At 41.7% G+C, this 26,091-nt stretch overlaps 1 protein-coding gene across 6 annotated transcripts in view; it reads right to left on the reverse strand.

Moving 5' to 3' along the window:
* Positions 1 to 26,091, reverse strand: part of LOC140205102 (protein phosphatase 1 regulatory subunit 12A-like) — a 197,905-nt gene that overhangs the window by 98,004 nt on the left and 73,810 nt on the right. For 3 of the 6 annotated variants that reach the window (XM_072272285.1, XM_072272282.1, XM_072272286.1), the window contains exons 4-9: positions 22,013 to 22,172; positions 20,804 to 20,948; positions 14,528 to 14,602; positions 9,418 to 9,512; positions 5,111 to 5,283; positions 3,007 to 3,098 (exon numbers count right to left, since the gene is read on the reverse strand). In XM_072272285.1, the coding sequence (XP_072128386.1) occupies positions 3,007 to 3,098; positions 5,111 to 5,283; positions 9,418 to 9,512; positions 14,528 to 14,602; positions 20,804 to 20,948; positions 22,013 to 22,172 (740 nt within the window). The remainder of the gene's footprint in view (positions 1 to 3,006; positions 3,099 to 5,110; positions 5,284 to 9,417; positions 9,513 to 14,527; positions 14,603 to 20,803; positions 20,949 to 22,012; positions 22,173 to 26,091) is intronic. The other 3 variants (XM_072272287.1, XM_072272283.1, XM_072272284.1) reach the window with 2 other exon arrangements.

Genomic DNA, 26,091 nt, shown 5'->3' on the forward strand with positions numbered 1-26,091 from the left:
AGGTGGTAGGCTCGTGCAGAAATTGGAGGAGCCCTAGCAAAGAAATTTAAAATGTCCTTAGCCGCGGGTGAGTTGTTGGGAGGATTGGAGGACAGCTAATGTTGTTCAGTTGTTTAAGAAAGGCTCTAAGAACAAGCCAGTAAACTAAAGGCCAGTGAGCCTGACATGAGTAGTGGGAAAGTTATAGGAAGGTTTCCTAAGGGACCGGATATATTAATATTTAGATAGACAGGGACTGATAGAGGATAGTCAACATGGCTTTGTGCATGGTAAGTCATGTCTAACTGATCTTATAGAGTTTTCCAAGGAAGTTACCAGGAAAGTAGATGAAGGTAGTGGATGTTGTTATAAGGCCTTTAGCAAAGCCTTTGACAAGGTCCTACATGGGGAGCTGGTCAAGAAGGTTCAGTCACCTGGCATTCAAAATGAGGTAATAAATTGGATTAGACATTGGCTTTACGGAAGAAGCCAGATGGTTGCCTCTCTGACTGGAAGCCTGTGACTAGTGATGTGCCCCAGAGATTGGTGCTGGGTCCATTGTTGTTTGTCATCTATAGCAATGATCTGGATGATAATGATAAAGTGGTTAACTAGATCAGCTAATTTGTGGGGGACACTAAGATTGGGGGTGTAGTGGACAGCAAGGAAGACTTTCCTGGAACAGCTGGGAAAATGGGCTGAAAAATAGCGGCTGGAATTTAATACAGACAAATGTGAGGTGTTGCACTTTGGGAGAACCGACCAAGGTAGGTCTTACATGGTAAGTGGTAGGGCACTAAGGAATGCGGTAGTACAGAGGGATCTGGGAATACAGATCCATAATTTCTTGTAAATGGGGGCATAGGTAGATAGGGTCATAAAGAAAGCTTTTGGTACATTGGCCTTCGTAAATCAAACTAATGAGTATAGGAGATGGGATGTTATATTTAAATTGTATAAAGCATTGGTGAGACCTAATTTACAGAGTACTGTGTGCAGTTTTAATTACCAACCTAAGGGAATGATGTAGATAAGATTGAAATAGTGCAGAGAAAATTTACGAGGATGTTGCCAGGACTTGAAGGCTTGAGTTATAGGGAAAGGTTGAATAGATTAGACCTTTATTCCCTAGAATAGAGTAGATTGAGGAGAGGTTTGATACAGGAATACAGAATTATGAGAGGTATAGACAGGATAAATGCAAACATGTTCTTTCCACTGAGGTTGGGTAACACAACAACTAGAGGTCATAGGTTATGGGCGAAAGATGAAACATTAAAGAGTAACATGAGGGAGAATTTCTTCACTCAAAAGAAGTTGGTGAGACTGTGGAATGAGCTACCAACACAAGTGGTGGACGTGGGTTGGGTTTCAATAGTTCAGAGAAATTTGGATAGGTACATCGACGGGAGGGGTATGTAGGGCTATGGCCTGGGTGATGGTCAATTGGACTAGGCAGGTTAATGGTGCGTCATGAACTCGATGGACCGAAGGATCTGTTTCTGTGCTGTAATGTTCTATGACTATTAGCTTTGGTCAATTCCTCCCCTTACAATTGAAGGAGTTGACCTAGACTAATGATAGGTACTATGAAGGACAATGGAGCTGGCCTCATTACTTTCTCTCCAAGCTTACAGAGACCATTTGGACCTATCGTTGCTGAGATCATTAGTTCAGCAAGGAACACAGCAAGTATCTGCTCTCTGGGATTGAAATTACAGGCTTGATTGGATGGTTATGTGAACAATGACCTACTTATACAGAGAAAACAGGGATCAAGCTTTTCTTTCAGAGCTTTCTTGTGAAAATAAGAGCAAGACACTTTATCCATTTCTGCTAAGGCTGAAAGTGGGAGGGGCTGGCCAGCACTGAAGGCAAAGCATAGCTTTTACTGCTGGGGTCTGATAAGAAAGCTTGTAAGTACTAAGTGAAATAAACAATCATTGTGATTTTACAATGACCTTACTCCATCAAAGTGTTCATCTGTTCCACCCACCACAAGTTCTAATAAGTGCATGAGGCTCTGTGAAAAATGCAACTGCCAGGTCAGATCAGAAAAGGGCCCCAAGGAGCACAGTTACTGGGTAATCCCAGCAAACACATGTGCGTCACAGACAAGGAGCCCTGCAATGTCAGACTATCTAAGGCAAAATGATAACTTTACCTCACACCAGTTGCTAGGGAAAATACTGGAACAACAAACAGTGTCACGAAGTTATGAGGCTGCCCTCACAGAGCAGCCTTCTTAAAAAGGCACACAGACAAAAAACAGTGCATCGGAGAGCACACAATGGCCAAGGGATTCCATAGCGATTTCTGGTGGCACAGCAGAAGCAACTCCTAACCATGCGTCTCCGCTTGAACAATACTAATATTGCAGAATGCGATGCAGCCTGTGACCTGCAAAAAGAAACATGGTATCACAGTACCAAAGTTCTACACTCTGCAACACAAAACAATGCAGCATTGGCTGCAGTAGGAAGCATAGCATCAACCTTTGCAACACCAAACCTGCAGCATTAGCAGCAAAAGGAATTGCCGTTCAAAACACACATGACTAAACATAAAATTATAGCGTCCATTGCTAAAGTAAACAATATAGTCTTCCGTGCAGCAGCTACACAACAGAAAGCAAAAGAGTCAACCCACAGCAAAGTGCAGCATCACAGCAAACAATGCAGTATTTCTAACAGTGACATGCAACAGCACTCAGCAGACCAAGACTACAGGATCCAACCTCATCCTCGCTCGACCAATCACAGAACAGCACATTTTGCCTACATTCCTCCATAGAAAGCAAGCCACATTCTTCACAGGAAACAAGCAGCCTTTCCTGTAATTCTGATTTTTTTTTTGCTTGATCTGGATTGAAAAGAAAACGCCAGATCTTCAATGCAAGAGTCAAGCCAGTTCTATCACACCAGATCTCGGCTCCACACTGAAAGTTTAAAAACACTAAATCAGGAGATGGTCCTGCAGGTTCCAAACACAAGCGTCAATCGGTTCCCTTTCTTGCTTGTTACCTACCCTCTTGTTACTTGTAGTGGTAGATGAGAGGGAGTCAGTGGTCAAGTTCCGTTTGGTGAGGTTATTCATGTTAAGTCGGACTCTGGCCTTTTCTGTCAAAGCAAAGAGACACAATCGGCAGTCATCAAATAGAAATGAACAGATTTTGTCAAATCTAAATTTGCTATTACAAATCCCAAATGAAATAGAAGAGGAGCCCTTCAGAATCTTAGGACTCCTGACAAATTCAACATGGAAGAGACAACACAATGCCTACACATAATACATAAAACACTTCCAAGCTCCAGGTGGCTTTTACTGAAAGACACATCATATAGGCCATGCCAACCATCTGATCACTGGGGGTCATGAACCAGCCAAATATGTTCCAGACCATATCTGTGACTGCCAATACTGGCCAGTCCTGCAGGTACTCATGGCCTGCTATACTTTACCCAAGGTCGACTGCACCATTTGTCTTTAAACCTTTCTGCAGCCAAACCACTAATCAACACGGCCCAATAATAATAACCAGGATGCTATAAATCTCATGCAGATGGAATCAAGCCATTTTGGTTATAATCCAAAAGGGAGCATCTGAGGAAAATGTTATTGAGTAACGTGGAGACAGGACATGCAGTTCTCTAGTCTGCAGACTCTGCGCTTCCCAGGTTTCTCTCCCGACCTCATGCCATGGGCCCAGGCCAGGGTCTCTTTCTCGTTTATTACCTATGCCTTACCTGCACCCCATAGGCACTGCATTCCTGACCCCAGCCCAATCAGTTTTTGGCAACTCCTTTTTAGACATCTCATGACCTACCTGCTGGATCTGAAATCATGACTTTGAAAAGCACTCAACCAGTCTATAGAAATCCCATTCCAGAGACTGCAACAGGGTATTGCAAGTCAGGAAACTGCTGATACTGGTCTTCAACTAGACCTAATCCTCAAGCCCAACCTCTGTTCAGGTCAATGGCACATTATCTTGAGCTGTGTGTCTCTTATCCCAGTTTAGAGGCTGCCAGCCCCCAAAAGCAAATTCGGCACCACTCTACTCTTGCTTCAGAGCTGGTAGATTATAGGTTTGTCTCACTCCAGAACCTTGGCTGTAAAACACTGGATGAGACTCCAGTGAAATTTTGCAGGAGAACTGCACTGTTGGGAAAACAAACGAGATGCTAATTTGAAACCCTGTCATCTGGGTTCAGTGATCCCACAGTCCTGTCTGTTAATAAGCAGGCAATTAACCCTGGTGCCTAACTATTGACACTACAAGAACAGATGATTTGCCCATCACTGGACTGTGGTTTGCTGCAGAAAGTTGGGTACAAAATAGCTGCTGTGTTTGCCATTCCAACACTGTAATTAAAGCCAAGCATTTCCATTATAGCAAAGAAATTAGGGATGCTGGGAAAGGCACTATGGAAATGCATGATTTTCTTTTAACACGGTCACTGCCTGGCATCACAGAAGAATACCAGGAGCAAGGAAAATCTATTGTATCCCTTGGAAGTCCATTGTCTAGTAATCTAATTTCAGGTTTTCTATCCTGCAGAACTATTAACATTAAACTCATAAGACATAGTCCTCAGTAAGACCTGGTTCTGATTGCAGTACTGTATCAGTGAACTGACAGGAATTGACACCGTTATTGGATAGACTAGAATGGTGACATCATGAAAGTTCACATGGTTGTTTTCTGGGATAACAGAATAAGAATTCCTACATTCTGCACAGTTTAGAGAAATGAAAGACAAGTTTATTCAAACATTTCTCACAAAGATGAAAGACTTCTACTCCTGCTTGGTGTCTAGAAACAGGTATTACAGTCTCAGCCAGAGGAGTTCAGCTTTAGGATATCAAGGGGAACAAATTAATAGAGATTCAAACATAATGCTATTGAATGGTGGAGCAACACTGGTGACCAAATATTCTACCTCCTTACTCACTTTCTCTGATCTTTCCATAAAATTTCCAAAGAATCCTTCTTCACTTACATATATTGTTCAAGTAGAGAACCCATTTTATCCCGACTGGTATTATTTCATTGCAGTCTAAAGGCTTCCTCCATGTAGAAAAATATACAAGCCTTCCCTTGTGATAGAAGCAGAGGTCGTTGTCTTACCAGCATCCGATTCCACTTCATGAGGCATCTCCTCCTCAGAACTTGAGCCATTCAACTTCTTCCTATCCTCATCATCATCATTAACATGCTCCAGCATTGCCGACTCCAGTGTCTTACGCTCCTTGTCATGTATTGAGATTTTATCTTTGCTGCTCATACGGGAAATAGAAGTCCTGGTGGGATAACGGATTAGCACTAATTGGCTGTTAGTGTGATGCGTGCAGGCCCAAGGCTCATAAGCAGGTTCCATCACTGAGGGTTAGACACAAAACTCCAACAGGGTACAAAAGAGCCGCTCTCCAGCACCACACAAATAGAATGCTGAAAACAAACACTAACACACGTAGCACAGAGGATTTCAGTTTTGGTCAACTCTCTATCTTACTTTCCTGGAGTACCCTGTAACCTTTATGCATTAATTAATAATCCACTCTCAAATCTGCCATTACTGATAATTTTTGCTGTGCAAAACACATCCCAAATCTTTTCCAATGTGCAAAATGTCCCTGGCTCACATAAAAAAGCATGTTCCCATCTACTTTGAAAGATCTACATTCTGAACCCGGGTCACCACATTTACGTGGTACACTTTAGCTAATAACAGAGTCTACAACTATGAATTCCTGTGGGCTCTTTGATGCTCTCCATCAAACCCTGTTATTTTCTGCTGGCTCTATAACTGTGTGAGCTCTCTCCCGGCATTGATATTATCAAGTTCTGTACTTCCAGCTTCATTAACCTGCTTTATTGCCGATTAACATATTTATTAGTAACATTTCTCTGTGATTATCCAGTACAGCAAGAAATTTCTGTCTTAGATGGAGAAGGCTACTCAGAAGCAAATGCTGGAGGTGTTCTTTTGTACCCTGCTGCATCTCAAATGCATAAAACAATCACTGAACCCCTGGCAAGGCCCAGAGGCAAAACTTCACCCAGCATTTACTTGGTGAGGTATCAGTCTTTGTCCAATAAAGAAGCCAATACAGTGAAGCCAACTCTCAGTCTACATATGAGGCTACGCCTTAACACAGTGTATACCCCATCAATACAGGGTTATTGCAACACTCATTGCTTTACAGCATTCCCCTCCATTCCCTTTCAAAAATATATTTGAATTGTTTCTCATTCATTTTTTATAAACACTTTAACAGAATAACTGTAAGATGAAAAACACCCATCCAATTCAACATCTACCATCCAGGTCAACACATGATTAGATCATAATGGAATTGTTAACCAATCGTATCCATCAATATTTGAACATGTTTGTAAAGATGCAAAGAATAAATAGGAATAAGGTATGAGATGTAAACAATGGTGAGAAATGAGCCACAGCAACGAGATGGGCTCTGCAGTGAGCAGGAAAGTGATTCAACATCACGTGGATGAGTGCATTAACAATATCAGAATTTCAGGGCACGCAGAAAAAGAATTCCAAGAGCAGCAAGGATTTAGGAGCAATAACGTACTGTGACGGAAATATGATAGCACTCTACAAAGTTTTCATGGAACGTCTGACGATTCTACATCCACAAATGTGAAGAGGAACAAAGGAGTGCTGACAGATGAATTAAACGGATTAGAAAGTGGGTCAAAATAGGGAAAAGGGAAAATATATAGCGTCGCCCCGTTTGGTGGTATGCACGTATGCCAATAAACTTGATTTGCCTCGAGAAATATCCCATGGGGCTATGTTATACAAGGGTTCTCTTGAATTTGTTTATTTCCCAGATTAATTAGGTGAAATGTATTTAATATATTAAATAATAGAAAAGCGGAGGTAATCAGGTCATCACTGAGAGCTCAGGACAAAGCAAACAATTAAGGAGGATTACAAAGTCAGGCAAGAAGTGATGACCAATTTCATGATGAAGCAATGAAATATACAACTGGCTCCAGCAAATTGAATGTAGGTTCAATAAACAGATATTGAAGATTTCTCCCTGGTACTCAGCCATTGAGGAAAGGGGTGAAGAAAATCGGTAAAGGAGCTGTGTGAATATTCCAATAGTTAAAAGCATTCAATGTATGGATAACACAGAATGATATGATTCCAGGACTAGCAAGATGAGGTGAGGAATAACTTTTAATGGAATGGGGAGAACAGTTGATTTTTGACAGGGCAGGAGGGACTAATAGGTTGAAAGCTTAAAACATTGGGGCCTCATCTCCAACAAGCATTAAAATGTATGTACTTACAGAACATTTTAACTTTCCAAAATACACAGACTTCACATATGATGAATTATTTTAAAATTGTATGGCCATTGTTTGCCATAAGCATCTGTAGGATGGACATAAAGGATCTCTGCTTTAGATCACACCGAGGGAGAAGATTTCTGAAGTTCTTCAATAAGGTACTGAAGTGTCAACCAAGATTATGCACTCAAGTCCCAGAGAGGAGCTTGAATACACAATTATTTGGGAAGATGCCAAGCTGTCACTGATATAGTTGATTGTATATGGTTTGCTTTAGGAAGATCTTGCTGCCACTTGGAGTTCTTTTGCCCTTATTTGCACAGCACTTGGATGGAAGAGCTGATGCAGTACCTGGACCTGCCACTGGAGGTTATTAGCACACTTTAGAAAACTGTTCGCATTGTCGTGAACGGAAAGGGATTTGGAACATTTCATCATCCCTTAATTTTCACCAGCACAATGAAAAAGAATGTTTCCCCCCCTTGATTATTTTTTTTTAGGTATGGGACAAGTGTGATTATAATAGGGCTGTTATGAACTCCAGACAACAAGACACTCACACACAAGATGAACACATCTTGTACTCATCTGAGATGCAGCGGGATCTGGGTTCCCTTGCAAATGATTCACAAAAGGCTGAAACTGCAAGAAAATGGTAAATGTAGTCATAAACAAACAAAGTGGGTTTATGCTTCAGTTATATGAGGAGACCAAATCTAGAGAACTGTGTGCAGTTTTAGTTTCCTTATTTAAGTAAGTAAATGTACTGGAAGCAGTTCAGAGCTGGTTTACTAAGCTAATATCCGGAATAGGTGGGTTGTCAGGTGGGTTGTCAAGTGAGGCAAATTTGGACACACTTTACACCTATATTTTAAAGGGTGAGAAGCAGTTTTATTAAAACATGCAAGATCCTGAAGGGTCTCAAGAGGGAGGATTTGAAGAGGATGTTTCCACGCAGGAGAAGAAAGAACTTGTGGTTATTGTTTAAAAATAGAAGGTTGCACATTTAAGGTAAAGATGAAAATATGGAAGTGCTTCTCTCAAAAGGTCATCTGCTTTTGGAACTTCTCTTCAGAACTGCAGCAAGGAGAGTTATTGATACTTTAAGGCCGAAGGCAAATTTTTGAGAACAACGGAACCAAAAGATACTTTGGAGGAGTAGGAATGCAGAGCCGAGGTTACAATCAGACCGGCCATGGTCTTACTGAATGATGGAAAGGGCTTGACAGACTAAGTGGCCTTCTCCTCTTCTTAATTCATATGCTAATATGTTGTAGCTGGCACACACTAAAACAGAGATGGGGTACCAGTGGAGGAAATGAGTGTTAAAGGTGGTTAATGAGGTGTATCAACTATGTGGGATACTTTCACCTTCCTTGCCACAGGAAGAAACACCACAGGTACCAACACAACCTATCATTTCTTCCCTCTATTTTCTTCTGAGTCAAACCAGAAGCTAAACCAGTCAAAACTCAGAATGATGTGTAATACTCTACACTGACTAGTTACTGACAAAAATATCCTAAAGTATTTGAACACAACAACTAACAAACCTCCATCAAAATTGTAGTTTGTAGTTAAAAGTCAGAATCTGATTTAAAAGCAAGTGAAGAAAAACATTTTGTGTTGAGCTTTCAATATTATGGTCATCAACGCCAGCTCTGCTACAAAATGAAATCCAATACTCTTTATCTGTATGTTTGATCCTTCCATGTCATTAAAAATCTACTTAAATTCAATTTCATTTGTAGACATTCCTTTTAAAGTGAGCATCAAAGATTAGTGATGCCATCACAGTAACATCGATGAGACAATACCCACATTTTAACGTTGTTATTCCACAAAGACGTTTAATCAAAGCAAATAAAGATTTTTAAAAATGTTTGTAAAAATGATTTTCAATTGCATTAATGTTTTTACTTTTAGTGGGAAAAGAAGGGGATAAAGCAACTCCTTTGTGTTTGTTTCAGCATTAGTCAATTTCTCAAGAGTGAAGTGGTGCCCACAGTTAAGAACTAATTCAGTGGTGTTAGGGTGGGAACTGCAGTTGGCATCACCACTCATCAAACAGTGACTGTACATGCCACAGGATAATCACCCGAACTAACCTTCTGCTCCTTGATGCTGGTTGCTGTGAGGCATTTGACAGTTCAATAAGTGAGGCCTCCATCTTGGTTTGCTTCTCTTTCTCAATCCTCAACTGCTTTCAGCAAAAAGAGGAAGGGAAAAAATATTATACAACTATAAATGGTCAGCTGCATAAAGACAAACCACAGGGAGAAGAGTGTACAATTCAATAACAAGACAAAAGAGGCCTCTGTCTCATCCATCACATACAGTTCATTGTACTACAGCATGGGAAGGTTCAAGCTGGCTAATAACAACTCATCATATCAATGGAATGGAAGACATCCCTTGACTGTACCTACAGTGTTAGCCGATATCGAGAGTAAGCTTACTAGTATGTTAGACCACCCGCCCTTTGACAGGAAACAGTGTTTGAAGTTGGATCAGTATGAAGTGTACTATCCTTTAAAAAGTTTCAGCTCTAGCAAGAAACTTAAGAAAACTTCTGCTTAAAAGTTAACCACTAGCTAATTGTAGTAATTTGAAGTCAGATTTTAAGATAAACATAGAATAGTACAGCACAGTATAGGCCCTTCGGCCCACAATGTTGTGCCGACCCTCAAACACTGCCTCCCATATAAGCCCCCACCTTAAATTCCTCCATATTCCTGTCTAGTAGTCTCTTAAACTTCACTAGTGTATCTGCCTCCACCACTGACTCAGGCAGTGCATTCCACACACCAACCACTCTCTGAGTAAAAAACCTTCTTCTAATATCCCCCTTGAACTTCCCACCCCTTACCTTAAAGCCATGTCCTCTTGTATTAAGCAGTAGAGCCCTGGGGAAGAGGCGCTGGCTATCCACTCTATCTATTCCTTTTATTATCTTGTACACCTCTATCATGTCTCCTCTCATCCTCCTTCTCTCCAAAGAGTAAAGCCCTAGCTCCCTTAATCTCTGATCATAATGCATACTCTCTAAACCGGGCAGCATCCTGGTAAATCTCCTCTGTACCCTTTCCAATGCTTCCACATCCTTCCTATAGTGAGGCGACCAGAACTGGACACAGTACTCCAAGTGTGGCCTAACCATAGTTTTATAGAGCTGCATCATTACATTGCGACTCTTAAACTCTATCCCTCGACTTATGAAAGCTAACACCCCATAAGCTTTCTTATCTAGCCTATCTATCTGTGAGGCAACTTTCAGGGATCTGTGGACATGTACCCCGAGATCCCTCTGCTCCTCCACACTACCAAGTATCCTGCCATTTACTTTGTACTCTGCCTTGGAGTTTGTCCTTCCAAAGTGTACCACCTCACACTTCTCCGGGTTGAAATCCATCTGCCACTTCTCAGCCCACTTCTGCATCCTATCAATGTCTCTCTGCAATCTTCGACAATCCTCTACACTATCTATAACACCACCAACCTTTGTGTCATCTGCAACCTTGCCAACCCACCCTTCTACCCCCACATCCAGGTCGTTAATAAAAATCACGAAAAGTAGAGGTCCCAGACAGATCCTTGTGGGACACCACTAGTCACAATCTTCCAATCTGAATGTACTCCCTCCACCACCACCCTCTGCCTTCTGCAGGCGAGCCGATTCTGAATCCACCTGGCCAAACTTCCCTGGATCCCATGCCTTCTAACTTTCTGAATAAGCCTACCATGTGGAACCTTGTCAAATGCCCTACTAAAATCCATATAGATCACCTCCTCAAAGAACTCTATCAGGCTTGTTAGACACGATCTGCCCTTCACAAAGCCATGCTGACTGTCCTTGATCAGACCATGATTCTCTAAATGCCTATAGATCCTATCTCTAAGAATCTTTTCCAACAGCTTTCCCACCACAGACGTAAGGCTCACTGGTCTATAATTACCCCGACTATCCCTACTACCTTTTTTGAACAAGGGGACAACATTCGCCTCCCTCCAATCCTCCGGTACCATTCCTGTGGACAACGAGGACATAAAGATCCTAGCCAGAGGCTCAGCAATCTCTTCTCTCACCTCGTGGAGCAGCCTGGGGAATATTCCGTCAGGCCCCGGGGACTTATCTGTCCTAATGTATTTTAACAACTTCAACACCTCCTCTCCCTTAATATCAACATGCTCCAGCACATCAGCCTCACTCATATTGTCCTCACCATCATCAAGTTCCCTCTCATTGGTGAATACCGAAGAGAAGTATTCATTGAGGACCTCGCTCACTTCCACAGCCTCCAGGCACATCTTCCCACCATTATCTCTAATCGGTCCCACCTTCACTCCTGTCATCCTTTTTTTCTTCACATAATTGAAGAATGCCTTGGGGTTTTCCTTTACCCTACTCACCAAGGCCTTCTCATGCCCCCTTCTTGCTCTTCTCAGCCCCTTCTTAAGCTCCTGTCTTGCTTCCCTATATTCCTCAATAGACCCATCTGATCCTTGCTTCCTAAACCTCATGTATGCTGTTTTCTTCCACCTGACTAGATTTTCTACCTCACTTGTCACCCACGGTTCCTTCACCCTACTATTCTTTATCTTCCTCACTGGAACAAATTTATCCCTAACATCCTGCAAGAGATCTCTAAACATCGACCACATGTCCATAGTACATTTCCCTGCAAAAACATCATCCTAATTCACACCCGCAAGTTCTAGCCTCATAATTTGCCTTTCCCCAATTAAAAATTTTCCTGTCCTCTCTGATTCTATCCTTTTCCATGATAATGCTAAAGGCCAGGGAGCAGTGGACACTGTCCCCCAGATGCTCACCCACTGAGAGATCTGTGACCTGACCCGGTTCATTACCTAGTACTAGATCTAGTATGGCATTCCCTCTGGTTTGCCTGTCCACATACTGTGACAGGAATCCGTCCTGGACACTCTTAGCGTACTCTGCTTCATCTAAACCCTTGGAACTAATCAGGTGCCAATCAATATTAGGGAAGTTAAAGTCACCCATGATAACAACCCTGTGATTTTTGCACCTTTCCAAAATCTGCTTCCCAATCTGCTCCTCTGTATCTCTGCTGCTACCAGGGGGCCTATAGAATATTACCAGTAGAGTAACTGCTCCCTTCCTGTTCCTGACTTCCACCCATATTGACTCAAAAGAGGATCCTGCTATATTACCCACCCTTTCTGTAGTTGTAATAGTATCCCTGACCAGTAATGCCACCCCTCCTCCCCTTTTTCCGCCCTCTCTATCCCTTTTAAAGCACTGAAATCCAGGAATATTGAGAATCCATTCCTGCCCTGGTGCCAGCCAAGTCTCTGTAATGACCACTACATCATAATTCCATGTATGTATCCAAGCTCTCAGTTCATCACCTTTGTTCCTGATGCTTCTTGCATTGAGGTACACACATTTCAGCCCTTCTACCTTACTGTCTTTACACCGTTTATTCTGCTTCTCTTTCCTCAAAGCCTCTCTGTATGTTAGATCTGGCTTTATTCCATGTACTTCTTTCACTGCTCTATCGCTCTGGGTCCCATCCCCCTTGCAAATTAGTTTAAACCCTCCCGAACCATGCTAGCAAACCTACCTGCAAGGATATTGCTCCCTCCCCGAGTTCAGGCGCAATCCATCCAATCTGTACAGGTCCCACCTTCCCCAGAAGAGATCCCAATGACCTAAAAATCTAAAACCCTGCCCCCTCCACCAACTCTTCAGCCACGCATTCAACTGCCATCTCCTCCAATTCTTACCATCACTGTCACGTAGCACTGGCAGCAATCCTTAGAACGCCACCCTCGAGGTCCTGTTCTTCAGCCTTCTGCCTAGCTCCCGAAATTCACACTTCAGGACCTCATCCCTCTTCCTGCCTACGTCGTTGGTGCCAACGTGTATCACGACTTCTGGTTGCTTTCCCTCTCGTACCAGGATGTCGTGCACCCGGTCAGAGACATCCCCGACCCTGGCACCCGGGAGGCAACAAACCATGCGGGTGTCCTTCTCACGTCCACAAAATCTCCTGTCTGCTCCCCTGACTATAGAGTCTCCAATGACGACAGCTCTCCTCTTCTCCGTCCCACCCTTCTGCACCACCGGGTCAGACTCAGTGCCGGAGGCCCTGCCACCGTGGCTCACACCTGGTCAGTCGTCCAGGATGATAAACGTATTATTCAGGGGAATGGCTGCAGGGGTGCTCTGCACTACCTGTCTGCTCACCTTCGCTTTCCCCCCTCTGACTCTCACCCAACAACCTGCTTCCGACAGCCTAGGTGTGACTACCTCCCTGTAGCTCTCATCTATGACTGCCTCATTCTCCCTGATGAGTCAAAGGTCATCCAGCTGCTGCTCCAGCTTCCTTACACGGTCTTCCAGATCGCCCAGCCATATGCACTTCTGGTAGATGTGACTCTGCGGGACAGCAGAGTTCCCCCAAGACTGCCACATCTCACATGAGAGGCACATCACCGTCTCAGGAGACATTGTAAAAACTAACTGCGAGCTAGCTTGTTCTCGTCGAAGCCTCTCGAGTCAAAGCCTCAAAGCTCCACTCCTTCACTGGCCCACTCACACTCTGGTTGCTTCACTTGAGCTATCCCTCTATTTATCTGTTTGAGCTTTTCAAAATGTTTGGTCACCTGACCTCGACTGCCCAATCAGCTGCTTTCTGCTGAGTCTGAGCTATTCAAATCTTGATTGTCTTATCAACAGCTTTCTGCTGATCTATTCAAATCTTGATTGTCTTATCAACAGCTTTCTGCTGATCTATTCAAATCTTGATTGACTTGATTGCACAGACCAACTGCCAAAACTGCCAGAATCTCTCGAGTCAAAGCCTCAAAGCTCCACTCTTTCACTGGCCCACTCACGCACTGGCTGCTTTCCACTGGGTAAGGGGTATAAGGGGTACTTACACTTCCTCAAGTCTGAGAAAGTGAGCAAGGCGTCTTAGAACAAGGTCCCTTTGAAAGCACTTGTGATACTGATTTTTGTTATCAATCATATATGACTTAGCGATCGTTCGGGAAAAGCACCAGGCAAGTCCCTCATTACACAGTTCATCTCCCTGACAAACCAAACTAGCATTCACAAGGGATTAGTAATTGGCTTTATTCAGCTTCTTTCAGTATGGCCAAGTGATGGTTTGTGTGTGCTGTATTTGAGTGTTCAAAATCTGCTGCTTGCGTGTCTCCGTGCCTACTTACAATTGTCTGCTTCTTCTGTAGTTCCTCCAGCAGATCCAAGAGGTTTTCATCTGCAACATCGAATGCAGTTTGACCCTACGATTCAAGAAAAACCTGGTCAATCAATGATCAATATTCTTGACGGCAAGCAATCAATTCTCCCCACTTAACACTCATTCCAGAAACACTACACCAAAGTTGCAATATGCCAATAGAGAACAATTGAAAAACACCTTTTCTGTAACAAAACTTCTACCAACTTAGAGAAAATAATCTTATCGTCTCATGAATCACGAAGCTCTGCTAAAGTAAAACATCTGCATTCAAGGCTTCTGCTTTGACTACATTTTTCCCTTAACCACAACATCACTAATCCAAAGTTCCAACTAAAGTTATTATCAAAGTACATATATGTCACCATATACAGTGCTGAGATTCGTTTTCCTGTAGGATTACTCAATCACGCATCATAAAATAAGAACCAACTTGGGTGTTCAACCAATATGCAAAAGACAACAGACTGTGCAAATACAAATGAAGAAAAAAAAACAAATAAGCAATAAGTATCAAAAACATGAGATGTAGAGTCCTTGAAAGTAAGTCCATTTCAGTGGGAACAGTTCAGTGATGGGGTGAGTGAAGTTATACCCTCTAGTTCGAGAGCCTGATGATTGAGGTTAACTGTTCCTGAACCTGGTGGTGCAAGTCCTAAGGCCCCTATACCTTCTTCTTGATGGCAGCAGTGAGATAATGGGGGGGGGGGGGGTACCCGCTACTTGTTGTAGTATTTTCCATTCAAGGGCATTAGTGTTTCCATACCAGGCCCTGATGCAACCAGTTAATATACTCTCCACCACAAATCTACAGAAGCTTTCAAGGTTTTAGATATCAAGCAGGTTCTTCATAAATTTCTAAGGAAGTAGAGGCACTGCTGTGCACTTACATGCTGGGCCCAGGACAGATTATCTGAAATGATAACATCAAGGAATTTAAAGTTGCTGACCCGCTCCACCTCAGATCCCCCACTGAGGACTGGCTCATAAACCTCCGGTTTCCTCCTCCTGAAGTCAATAATCAGTTGCTCGGTCTTGATGACACTGAGTGAGAGGTTGCCGTTATGGTGGCACCACTCAGCCAGATCTTCAATCTTCCTCCTCTAAGTTGATTCGTCATTGCCTTTGATTTGGCCTTCAACAGTGGTGTCGTCAATCAAATATAATATGGCATTAGAGCTGTACTTATAGACTCACAGTCATAAGTATAAAGCGAGTAGAGCAGAGGTTAAGCACACAACCTTGTGGTACTGTTACAGCTTGTACAACAGATAGTTGTGTAAATATTGCTTATTATTACTTTAAACTGCATCAAAGCAAAATTGTATTAACATATATTATAAATCAGCCCATGATGAAGACAGCATCCCACGTAGCGGATGGTCTATGTATCCAATGTTTCTTATGACTGACGTGAGATAGAATGGATTCTGACACCACCAGTGCAGAATTACCAATTCCCTACAACAAATTCACCCAAAAGAAACACCGCATTTCCACAAAATACAGGATAGTCGAGCAACTCTAACCAGTGGGGCATCTGACATTTTGCAGCATCTTAAACCATGTGAAGTAGAAACTGACTATCCAAGCTCATCATGAAACATTAATCTGCATGATAAATTAGTGCAAAAGCACATGCATTGAGGATTATTTTTGTAAACTTTAATTTGAATTTGCTAATGTAGCATTATCCAATTCAAAAGAGAGTAATACTGTGTAAAGTATGAATATGATACACATAGAATACAGTGGATTCTGGTTAACTGGGACACATTGAGAGCTGCACATTTAGGCCCAATTATCTTAAGTTTCATGGAAATAATTAAAAAGGTATAAAAAGAAAAACTACCATTTAACTGTAAGAAACTATGTATTTAAATGAAATACAGAACAAATTAGAACACCACTAATACCACTATACTATAAAACAGTGTAATAGTTATCGATGGAGGAATTCATGAAGTGTTCGCTGGTGTGCTCTTTTGATTGACTGTGAATGAACAAACTCAATGCAGACAGCTGGTGCAGATAATGGACTGCCGTTATTGCATCCTGGCATGAAGAGGTGATGTAACCCAACAATAAATTTCCTGGCATCCTGTGCGATCACTCCCTCTGGTTCAGTTGTGTCATTCTCATCACTTTCCTTGTCTTCATATTACCCACCTTATAATGCTCTTGATGATTGTGTCCCCCATATCTTCATTTTCATTGTAACATTTAAGATGATTGTCAATATCTTCAAATTCTTTATAGTTCCTAACTTGTTGAAGTAGTGAAATAACTTCATTTTCACTCCTGGCCGTTTCGGGCATCTCTAAGCCTGAATGCCTGAAACTGCAGTGAGCAAAACCGTTCTGAATTGTCTTGCTGCTTACTTCTCATCATTAGCAAACTGTACTGTCTGTAAAAAGTTAACCCTTGCGCTCACTTCCCTGGCTGATAAAGATGATGTCAGTAGATTTTCTTCAATTGCTCCAAGAATATGGTTCACCAACTTTCCGTGAGAGAAAGTCTTTAATTTTTTTATGATTCCCATATCCACTGGCTGCACCAAGGATGTTGTATTGGCAGGCAGAAATTCCAGCTGGATGTCTCTCAAATATCCTACATCAGGGTGTGCTGCACAGATGTCAAAAAGCATAAGAATTCTGCTCAATATCTGCTACAGCTCCGTATCCCAACTCATCAGCTATTTCTCAAAAAATTCAGAAATCATCTATACATTCTTATTCGCATTGTACTCGATTGGTAAACTACCCATTGTTAGCCTCTTAAAGCATCGATGGTTAACGCTTTTCCCAATAACCAACAATTTCTTTTTAACAGTTGCTAACACAAGACAACATAGTTATGCAGTCCAATGCTTTCTTTGAACCTGATTGTGTTGTCTGTTTGTAGGAAAGGGAACCATTCAGCATGACATGATAAAAAAGGCCTGTTTCATCAGCAATGTAGACAAAATTTTTGAAGCAAATCAAGGAGTTTTGTAGTTTCTAGGTTTCTGTACTTACAGCATCAGCCTTGTCTTTCTTGTCATGTGCTTTCTTGAATTTAATGTGGGGCCAACATTTCCAACAAGACAACCAGCCATTTGTTGCTTTAAAATCTTCATGACCCAGCTTCTTATCGAGCTCCTCTGACTTGTTTTTATAACATTTGTCCACGGACATGCACACCTCATCCAGTTAAAATGGAAAATCCCTGACTGAATGCTTCTTCAACATCTGGATCCTTACCTTCAAACTTCTGTTGTTGTGATGTTCCCTGTTCTCCCTCATGTGATTCCCATTCTTCCCGCAGTTTATCTTGCTGACGCATCAAGCAAGCAATTGTACATTTCGGCACTACAATTATCTTTGCCAGCTGCCGATGAGTGATGTTAGGCAGATGGCTTTAAATTTGGTCCAGTAAGATAATTTTTTCAGCTAGTGTCAAATCTTTTCATGACATCTTGGCAAGAGTCTCAAAAAAAATTAAAGGCAAAATTTAAAAAAAAACAAAATTTTCAAAAATCACTGCTTTTTGAATCGACATCTGCCTGCTCAAATGGATAACAGAAAACAAATACACTCAACTGACAGAACTGTTCACTCTAAGCAGGCTATAATGTTTAACGGACACACAAGTGCATGTATTTGAACGTCTTCTGTTCCAATTAAGTGGCACGGTGTCCCCAATAAACTAAGGGAAACCCGGCTATTTTCCAATTTGTTTTTGTTCTTTTAGAGTTGTTCTGAATAAGCAGCTGCCCCGATTAACGAATGGCCCAATTAACCAAAATCTACTGTGATAAGTTAGGCTGTAGAAAATAGGACAAAGACAGTGGAATATAGAGCAACAATAATCAATGTAGGCAGCATGAAATAACATTGCCTCGTGTAAAATAACACAGTGAAATCCTTAGTAATTTGAATAATCTTGAACATACTCTCAATGTATGTTCCTTAGTGAATGCATTGCTCTCTATCTGAATGAAATTACCTTCAATAGCATTGAAAAGAATACAGAGAAACAGAGTGATACCGTGTAGCAGCTTTACAGAGAAAAACAACAATAGGAGGTTATATAGCTAATATGGAGCCACAAAAACAATGCAGAAAAGTAGATCAATTTTATGTATTAGACTGCACACAATTTTCTACAATGGAGTGACAACAATACAGAGCAGTACTATGCAAATTCAGCAATGCACAGCAACGTGGAATGAGAGTGCTAACAAATTGAGAGTACAAAGGTACAAATATCCCAAGTACAATGAGTTAAAGCAGCCACATCTCATCACAGTGCCATTTCTAAAAAGTAAAGCAATAATTGACTATTTTGTTGAGCCTGTATAGGCGGAAAGCATAATGGCTACAGTATAGTGTACAGTATAACAAAAGACTGCAAAAGGCAATCAGATAGTACAGTGTGGTATCTGACAATGAGGTACAACACACTGCAGCACAAATACAAAGCATCAGTAAAAAGCATTGAGTCTTTCAGCACCATTCCATCCAATATTATTTCAATACACCAGTATATGATGGATCCATTTTATTAAGTTGGTTTTCTTTTCCTCTCTGCCACCCCCATCAATACTCAGTGATTTATGACTTTAATGAGCAGGGTACATTTTGCAAATCTCCCAAAACCTGATTTAAAAAAAACAGACAGCTCCTACTAGGAAGCAAGCAACTCCATGGATTTTGATATTTTTTGTCATTCATTCAATAGCAGCAAACAATTGTTATTGTTATTCAGATCCATCTTACTGATGCACGTAACTAGTGAAAAAGCACTAAAAACACAGAAGTGTTTCTTTTCTAACTCCTCCCGCAAAAAGATCAAACCATTTTATGACTATTGGTGTAGCAGTTGCCATTTCCAGCAAGGAAATATCTTGGTCCCTTTTAAAGAAGTGAGCTGACTGATTATTAGCTGCCTATTCTAATCTGCTCATGTTTACTAATCACTGCCCGCCTACAAATTCTCTCAAAAAAATCTCTCAACACCTACTACCACTATTATCACTTTCAACTCTACAAGTGGATTGGGATTTCACCAATCTTTTTTAAATTGTTTATGAAAAATGTTGGTGTGCTTATGCATCAAAATATCGCGTAATAAAGCAGTGTGATAAAATGCAGCACTCTACTGTTGTATGGATAAAGTACAACACTTAACCTGCAAATCTTGTACCAACACTGCACTATTAATGAGCAAATCAAATTCAGAGGGTAAGAGATGAGCTGTGAGATGCACAGTTTCAAAGTTTCTGAGTCAATTACACAGGCCCAGCACTTTTAGGTATTTGCTGGATTTGCAAATCATTTCGCCATTAAAACTACTGTATTAGGTTGGTTATCTTTTATACACATTATAATTGTTAATGCAATATCAGTTATTGCTATAGTCACAAATTAGCATTGTTCAAGTTTTGTTTGAGCATATTAAAAGCTCTTCTTAGACATTTTAAACAACCTTTATTAAACATTTTTATACTTTTTACATTCCTTTCCTGCCTTTCCCCCAGTATTTCTCTTCCTATGCCTTATTTGACTCTAGTTCAATGTCCTTCTCTATTTTCCCTTTGTTACTATCTCCATCATACCTCAGTAGGCAATGAGATTAATTAATGGTCGCAGATGCTCCTTTACCCTCTTTTCTCAGTTGCTGTATCTCTGGAACCTTACAGCACAAAATATTTTAAACTAAGCAAAGGAGGATACAGAACTATGATATCTCTCCCTTGCAACCTGATAATACAAACTAGAAATCTGTGCATTTTTAATGAAATAGTGGTATACAATCTATATATCACACGTGGTCTTAATTTTACAATGGCAGCATAAAGGATTTTAGTAGCCCAGAGATAGAAATGGATTGACATTAATCCTGATATTGTCAGTAAGATAGGCCCCTTGCAGGATGAAGTACCCAATGCTACAGAGCAAAGGTCTGTATAGACACAAACAATTCCTATTCAAGACTCAATAAATGATGGTCAGGACTAGGAACCAGACTTGTGACTTTCTTTTTACTCACTTTTCCAGGAAACCAGGGTACCACAGCAGTTTAGCTGGTGCCTTAGCATACTCTAGAATAACCCAAGAGCATTGTGGAGTAAGTCTTGACACCATATCCTGGTACACTCGATGCATTTAGCATTGAAAAGCGATTACTTCAACACTGGGACTCCAGTCATGGAGAAATTAGCAGTATTTGTGTTGAATCTCTTAATGCTGGTAGGACTCACCACTTTATTGACAGCCTGCATGTTGCACAAGTTCTCCGCCAACAACCTGCAGACTTCTTCTTTGCCCCAGTGTGAAGCTGCGTGTAATGGAGTCCAACCATCATTGTCTCGACTGTTTACGTCAAAGCCAGCCTGGATTAACAACCTGCAACACAAAGACTTCTTGCAGATAGGATAGCACAAGTACTGACATCACAGAGACCACAGTTTTCTTTCAATTAATAATCCACTAGCAGACTTAGACAAGGAAAAGAAAGATCATAGTGCTCTGCCTCTTCCTCTGGCAGGAATTGTGATATTTTGAAACATTTTAGGAAACTTTACATCTAAAATGCAACTTTATGTGACTATTTGAAAAGATACATTAACAGAGGTAGGAACATAGAATGTTCTCTGAGATAGTCAGGTGGAGATTCAACTTCAGTATCAGAAGTGTCTGTGGAAAAAAACTGAAGCTTTATCTTCATCAGTCAACTTATTTCATAGGCACCTATCCACAACCATACTGGTAAGAGGAACGAGACATTTTTTCTGGAAATGAAGTTGCATCTTCACATTTAAGATACACCCCATTACCCTGCATGGCACACCACTGTGCTAAATGGCATGCATTAGATCCAGCTGCTCAAAACTGGCAATCTGTGAGTTGCTATGCATCATCAGCAGAAGTTGGAGAAAGACTTGCACTGGTTTCTTGCTTGCAAATACTCAAAGCAGTTTACAATTAGTAAAATACTTTAAATACAATAACTGTTGAAATGTAAGAAATGTGCCAACTAATTTGTGCCTATCAAATGTCCGTAAATAGCAACACGCTGATGAACGGACAAGAATATTAAGTGATAATGACATCAAAAGTATGCCTTCAGGTATATTTAGCTTGTCCTTTCATCAGACTATTATTTTATCTTGTACACCTCTTGGCGTTTTGAAGTGAAAAACCTCCCTGGTTCTATCCCAAATCCCGCCTGATATCTCCATCTTCACATTGTTCTCACTCTTACAACAAGTAAATCTTGTTCCTACAGCAGGAAGCAGCAACCTCCTTGTAGACAAAACACAATCAGAGTAACAGTAATCACATTTTCTGCATTCCTTATCACAAATTTGCCCTTAAAAAGTTTGAAGAGTGATAACTAACCCACAATAACTTTCTTTTTGCTAAAACCATAAGATTTTGACTCTTTCCCCTGATGACTGTCTACTCACTTTGTGACCTCCAAGTAGCCTTTGGCTGCAGCAACATGAAGGGCACTTGCACCAGTTTTTGGGTGCCGATTATCTTCCACCTTCCCTCGATTTAGCCACTGCCTGGCATCCTGGATCATCTGTTGCTCCTCCTCCTTCCTGGCCACCTCCACATCGATCCCTAGAAATGAGATGCATGATATTTGTCGCTGTCACATCACCAGCATTCCCTCATTCCCTCAATGTGCCTGCAAACACAATTATTCTCCATGCAACATTAGTTGATGCACAAGACTGAATGACGAGAATAAGATCCCTTTTGAACTCCTGCAACTGATCTGCAGTTTATAAGGAGGACAATTTCATGAAGTGTCAGCGATGGTACGGATGCAATACTCTAATTTGGAAATATTGTCAAGTATGCTACATTCTGGTAACAGTCACCAGAAAGCTGATGAACAAGCAGAAACAGCCAAAAAATATCTTTAAGTGTTAGCCGTCTCTCAATGGTTAGAATTTACACCTGTCCGTTTAAAATGAAAATCAAGTTTACTGTCAAATGCACAAGTACATATGTGCACAGATGCAAATTAAAAAAAAATCTTACTTGCAGGAGCGTCACAGACACATAGCATCATATAAGCAGCATTCACAAGAAAAACATAAATTATATGTAATTTTAATAGGAAAGAACACACACAGGTAATTTTTTCACTGAGATGCAAACCAAAAGCCCATTTTAGATCAAAGTGGTCATGGTATTGTTGAACTTTACTGATTAGGGTTGTGTCAGTGGTTAAAGAATCAAGTGGTTGAACGGAAGAAGCTACCCTTCAACCTGGTAGTGTGGGACTTCCGACTTCTGTGCCTCCTTCCCGATGGTAGCTGCGAGAAGAATAATACCATCTAGACAAAGTGAACACAGAATGACTAACAGACAATACGAGAGATTAAGAAACAAGCACATAGTAGAGAACTATGATCAGAATCAGTACATTTGCAAACATACTTCCAGATCTCAGGACTGGAAACAGAGCAAAGTCAAGATGGCGCCAACAGCTACCCCTTTGCTTGCATCTTTGGAAACAGCTCTATTTTTATCTTGGATAACTCTTTTTTTTTCCTTTTCAAAGGTCTTTTGAAGCTCCTGGCCTGGAGTTACACTCTGACTTTGGTTCTTTGCAGGAATGGGACCTGCTCTCAGGGCCTCATGACCGGCCACTTTTTGATATCCCAAAGACTTGCCCTGGAAGACTAGCTGGCCCTCAGGATTCTGGAATTTCGTGACTCTGGGGACAGGCTGATTCTAGGCCGGTGCCCTGACTGAAGCGTCGCGGGAGAATGTGGAACATCAGGAGCAGCGTGTTAGCTGCTGTGGGCTGTGTGTCCAGAGACCTGAGCCTTCTTGGTGCCAACACTCTGGGAGTAGAGCTCGGAAAAAGCAACACAACATTTTTAACATTGTAAATCAGCAAGTTGTTTGTTATGTCTCCCCTCTCACTGTGAAATGGGGACACCCCTTTTTCTCTTATTAGGGAGAGAGAGAGAGAGAGAGAGAGGGAGAAGGGAGAGGGGAGAGGGGAGAGGGGAGAGGGGAGAGGGGAGAGGGGAGAGGGGAGAGGGGAGAGGGGAGAGGGGAGAGGGGAGAGGGGAGAGGGGAGAGGGGAGAGGGGAGAGGGGAGAGGGGAGAGGGGAGAGGGGAGAGGGGAGAGGGGAGAGGGGAGAGGGGGAGAGGGGGAGAGGGGGAGAGGGGGAGAGGGGGAGAGGGGGAGAGGGGGAGAGGGGGAGAGGGGGAGAGGGGGAGAGGGGGAGAGGGGAGAGGGGGAGAGAGAGAGGGGGAGAGAGAGGGGGAGAGAGAGAGGGGGAGAGAGAGAGGGGAGAGAGAGAGGGGGAGAGAGAGGGAGAGAGGGAGAGGGGGAGAGAGAGAGAGAGAGAGAGAGAGAGGGAGAGAGAGAGGGAGAGAGAGAGGGAGAGAGAGAGGGAGAGAGAGAGGGAGAGAGAGAGGGAGAGAGAGAGAGGGAGAGAGAGAGAGAGGGAGAGAGAGAGAGAGGGAGAGAGAGAGAGGGAGAGAGAGAGAGAGGGAGAGAGAGAGTGCGTGCACGCCTGTGGTATGACAAATTACTGGGTAAACGAGTAGTCTTCGGGGTACTGCAAGTCTGTGTCTTTATTGATGCTTTGCTGCACGCTTGAGTGCTTGGTGGAGGGTGCTGATGCTTTTTTTTGCTGGTGGGGGTGGGGGGTTGTTGATTTGCTGCTACTTGAGCATGGGGGGAGCTGGGGGAACTTTGGGGTTCTAACATTTAACTGTCATTCATTCTTTGGGGCACTCCTCTGTTTTCATGGATGTTTGCAAAGAAAAAGAATTTCAGGATGTATATTGTATACATTTCTCTGACATTAAATGTACCAATTGAAATAACACCCATGGCTGAATAAAACTTGGGGGTTGTCAATTGTCTCGGAAAGGATGAAGAATAATACAGCACCCTCTAATGGATCGGGCTGGCATCGACACTGCAAAACCTGCAGCAGAAATACCTGTTCAACAACTGAGCTCTACAGCTTGCATCTGCAGACATCTCTGAGCAACTCAAAACTTTGAAACTATTCTAAATAATAACTGGTCTAAGGTTAATGCATAAAATCATACAGTAGTTTGCAAAAAAATACAGTTATACTTTCAAACACTCCAGATCATTATAGCTCCCATGACATTCCTCCTGTGTTTGGTTGGAAGCAAGCTGGCTCAGTTACTTGCTTAATCGTAAAGGTACAGCAGGTTACTCAGATCTATTAATTATTTTTCATACACTGGAACCTCACTTTTAACCTTGCAATCAATTACAGTAATAAAAATTCCAAAAATTTAAAAATCCAGCATCTGATAGTTTAGAAATTCTGATGGTGTTGTCCTGTTTGTTCGGGTATTCAGAGTGGTTGTGGCCAGAATCAGGTACCTGGAGTGTTCTAAAGGGTGTGTAGAGAAAGACATTGACATGTGTGCATGGAACTTTAACAGGACATATGGAATCCTACGATTCAAAAAGAGAGGTGTAGAGTACAAAAGTAAAGCCCAGATACGACATTGTTAGGCTACCAATGCATCCAATTCTGCTCATCACACTTTAAGAATACAAAGATCCTTCAGCAAGAATGTGGACTTTTACTAGAATGACTCCAGAATGAAGGAATTCAGAATCAAGGCCAAATTGTCAAAGTTGGAGTTGTTCTCCTTGGAAACCAGATTGAGGGGTGATTTAGTAGAGGTGTTCACCATCATGATGGGTTTAGAAAGGGTAAAGAGAAAGCAGCTTTAGCGATAAGTGGATATTTGAGGACCAAGACATGATGATTGAAAGCAAAAGCCAAAAGGTACAGAAAAGCTTTTCTACACAGTATGTGGCTTCAAATGATCAGGACATCACTGGTAGTGGAAAGAGAATGAATCAGGGTATTTGACAGGGAATAGGACGGGCACCTCAGGGAGAAATTACAGGGCTATGGGGGAAGAGCAGAGGTAATGGGACTGAATAGATTGCTGGACATAAATCAAATGTGAATAGTGAAGCAAATGGCCTCCTCCTTTGGTTCAAGAATTCTATGATTCCAGCACCAGATCATGAAAGTTGTTGCACACATGCGAGAGTGGCTCCAATGTCAATAATCACTTTAGACTTCCAACCATAATCTCTCCCTTTCCAGTATCTGCAGTTGTTGACCAGTAAGGGGTTTCTGCTTCTAAAACAAACTATCATATTGAAAAATGACTTGATTAATACTGGAAATATATCACATCTCTCAGCAATGCTGCAGTTTATAGAACAGAAACAAACTGCAAGGAAGAACATCCATTCTCCTTTTTCTCACATAAGCCTCTGCAGTCACAAAGCACATGTGGCCTTTGAAAAAATTGGAAAAAGATAAACATTACCTAAAATAATCAGTTTGTCATCTCTTTAAATAGGTTTGAACAACTGATGAGAAACAGCGATTCAGCTGATCAAAAGCACTGATTCATTACTGCACACTCCAGACCCACAAAGTCTTCTCTCAGCCATCAAGGCATTTGCCTAGAAATTCAACTGCATATCCGCTTCACA

The sequence above is a fragment of the Mobula birostris genome, chromosome 11 (assembly GCF_030028105.1).
Source record: "Mobula birostris isolate sMobBir1 chromosome 11, sMobBir1.hap1, whole genome shotgun sequence".
In the NCBI taxonomy this organism is placed as follows: Eukaryota; Metazoa; Chordata; class Chondrichthyes; order Myliobatiformes; family Myliobatidae; genus Mobula; species Mobula birostris.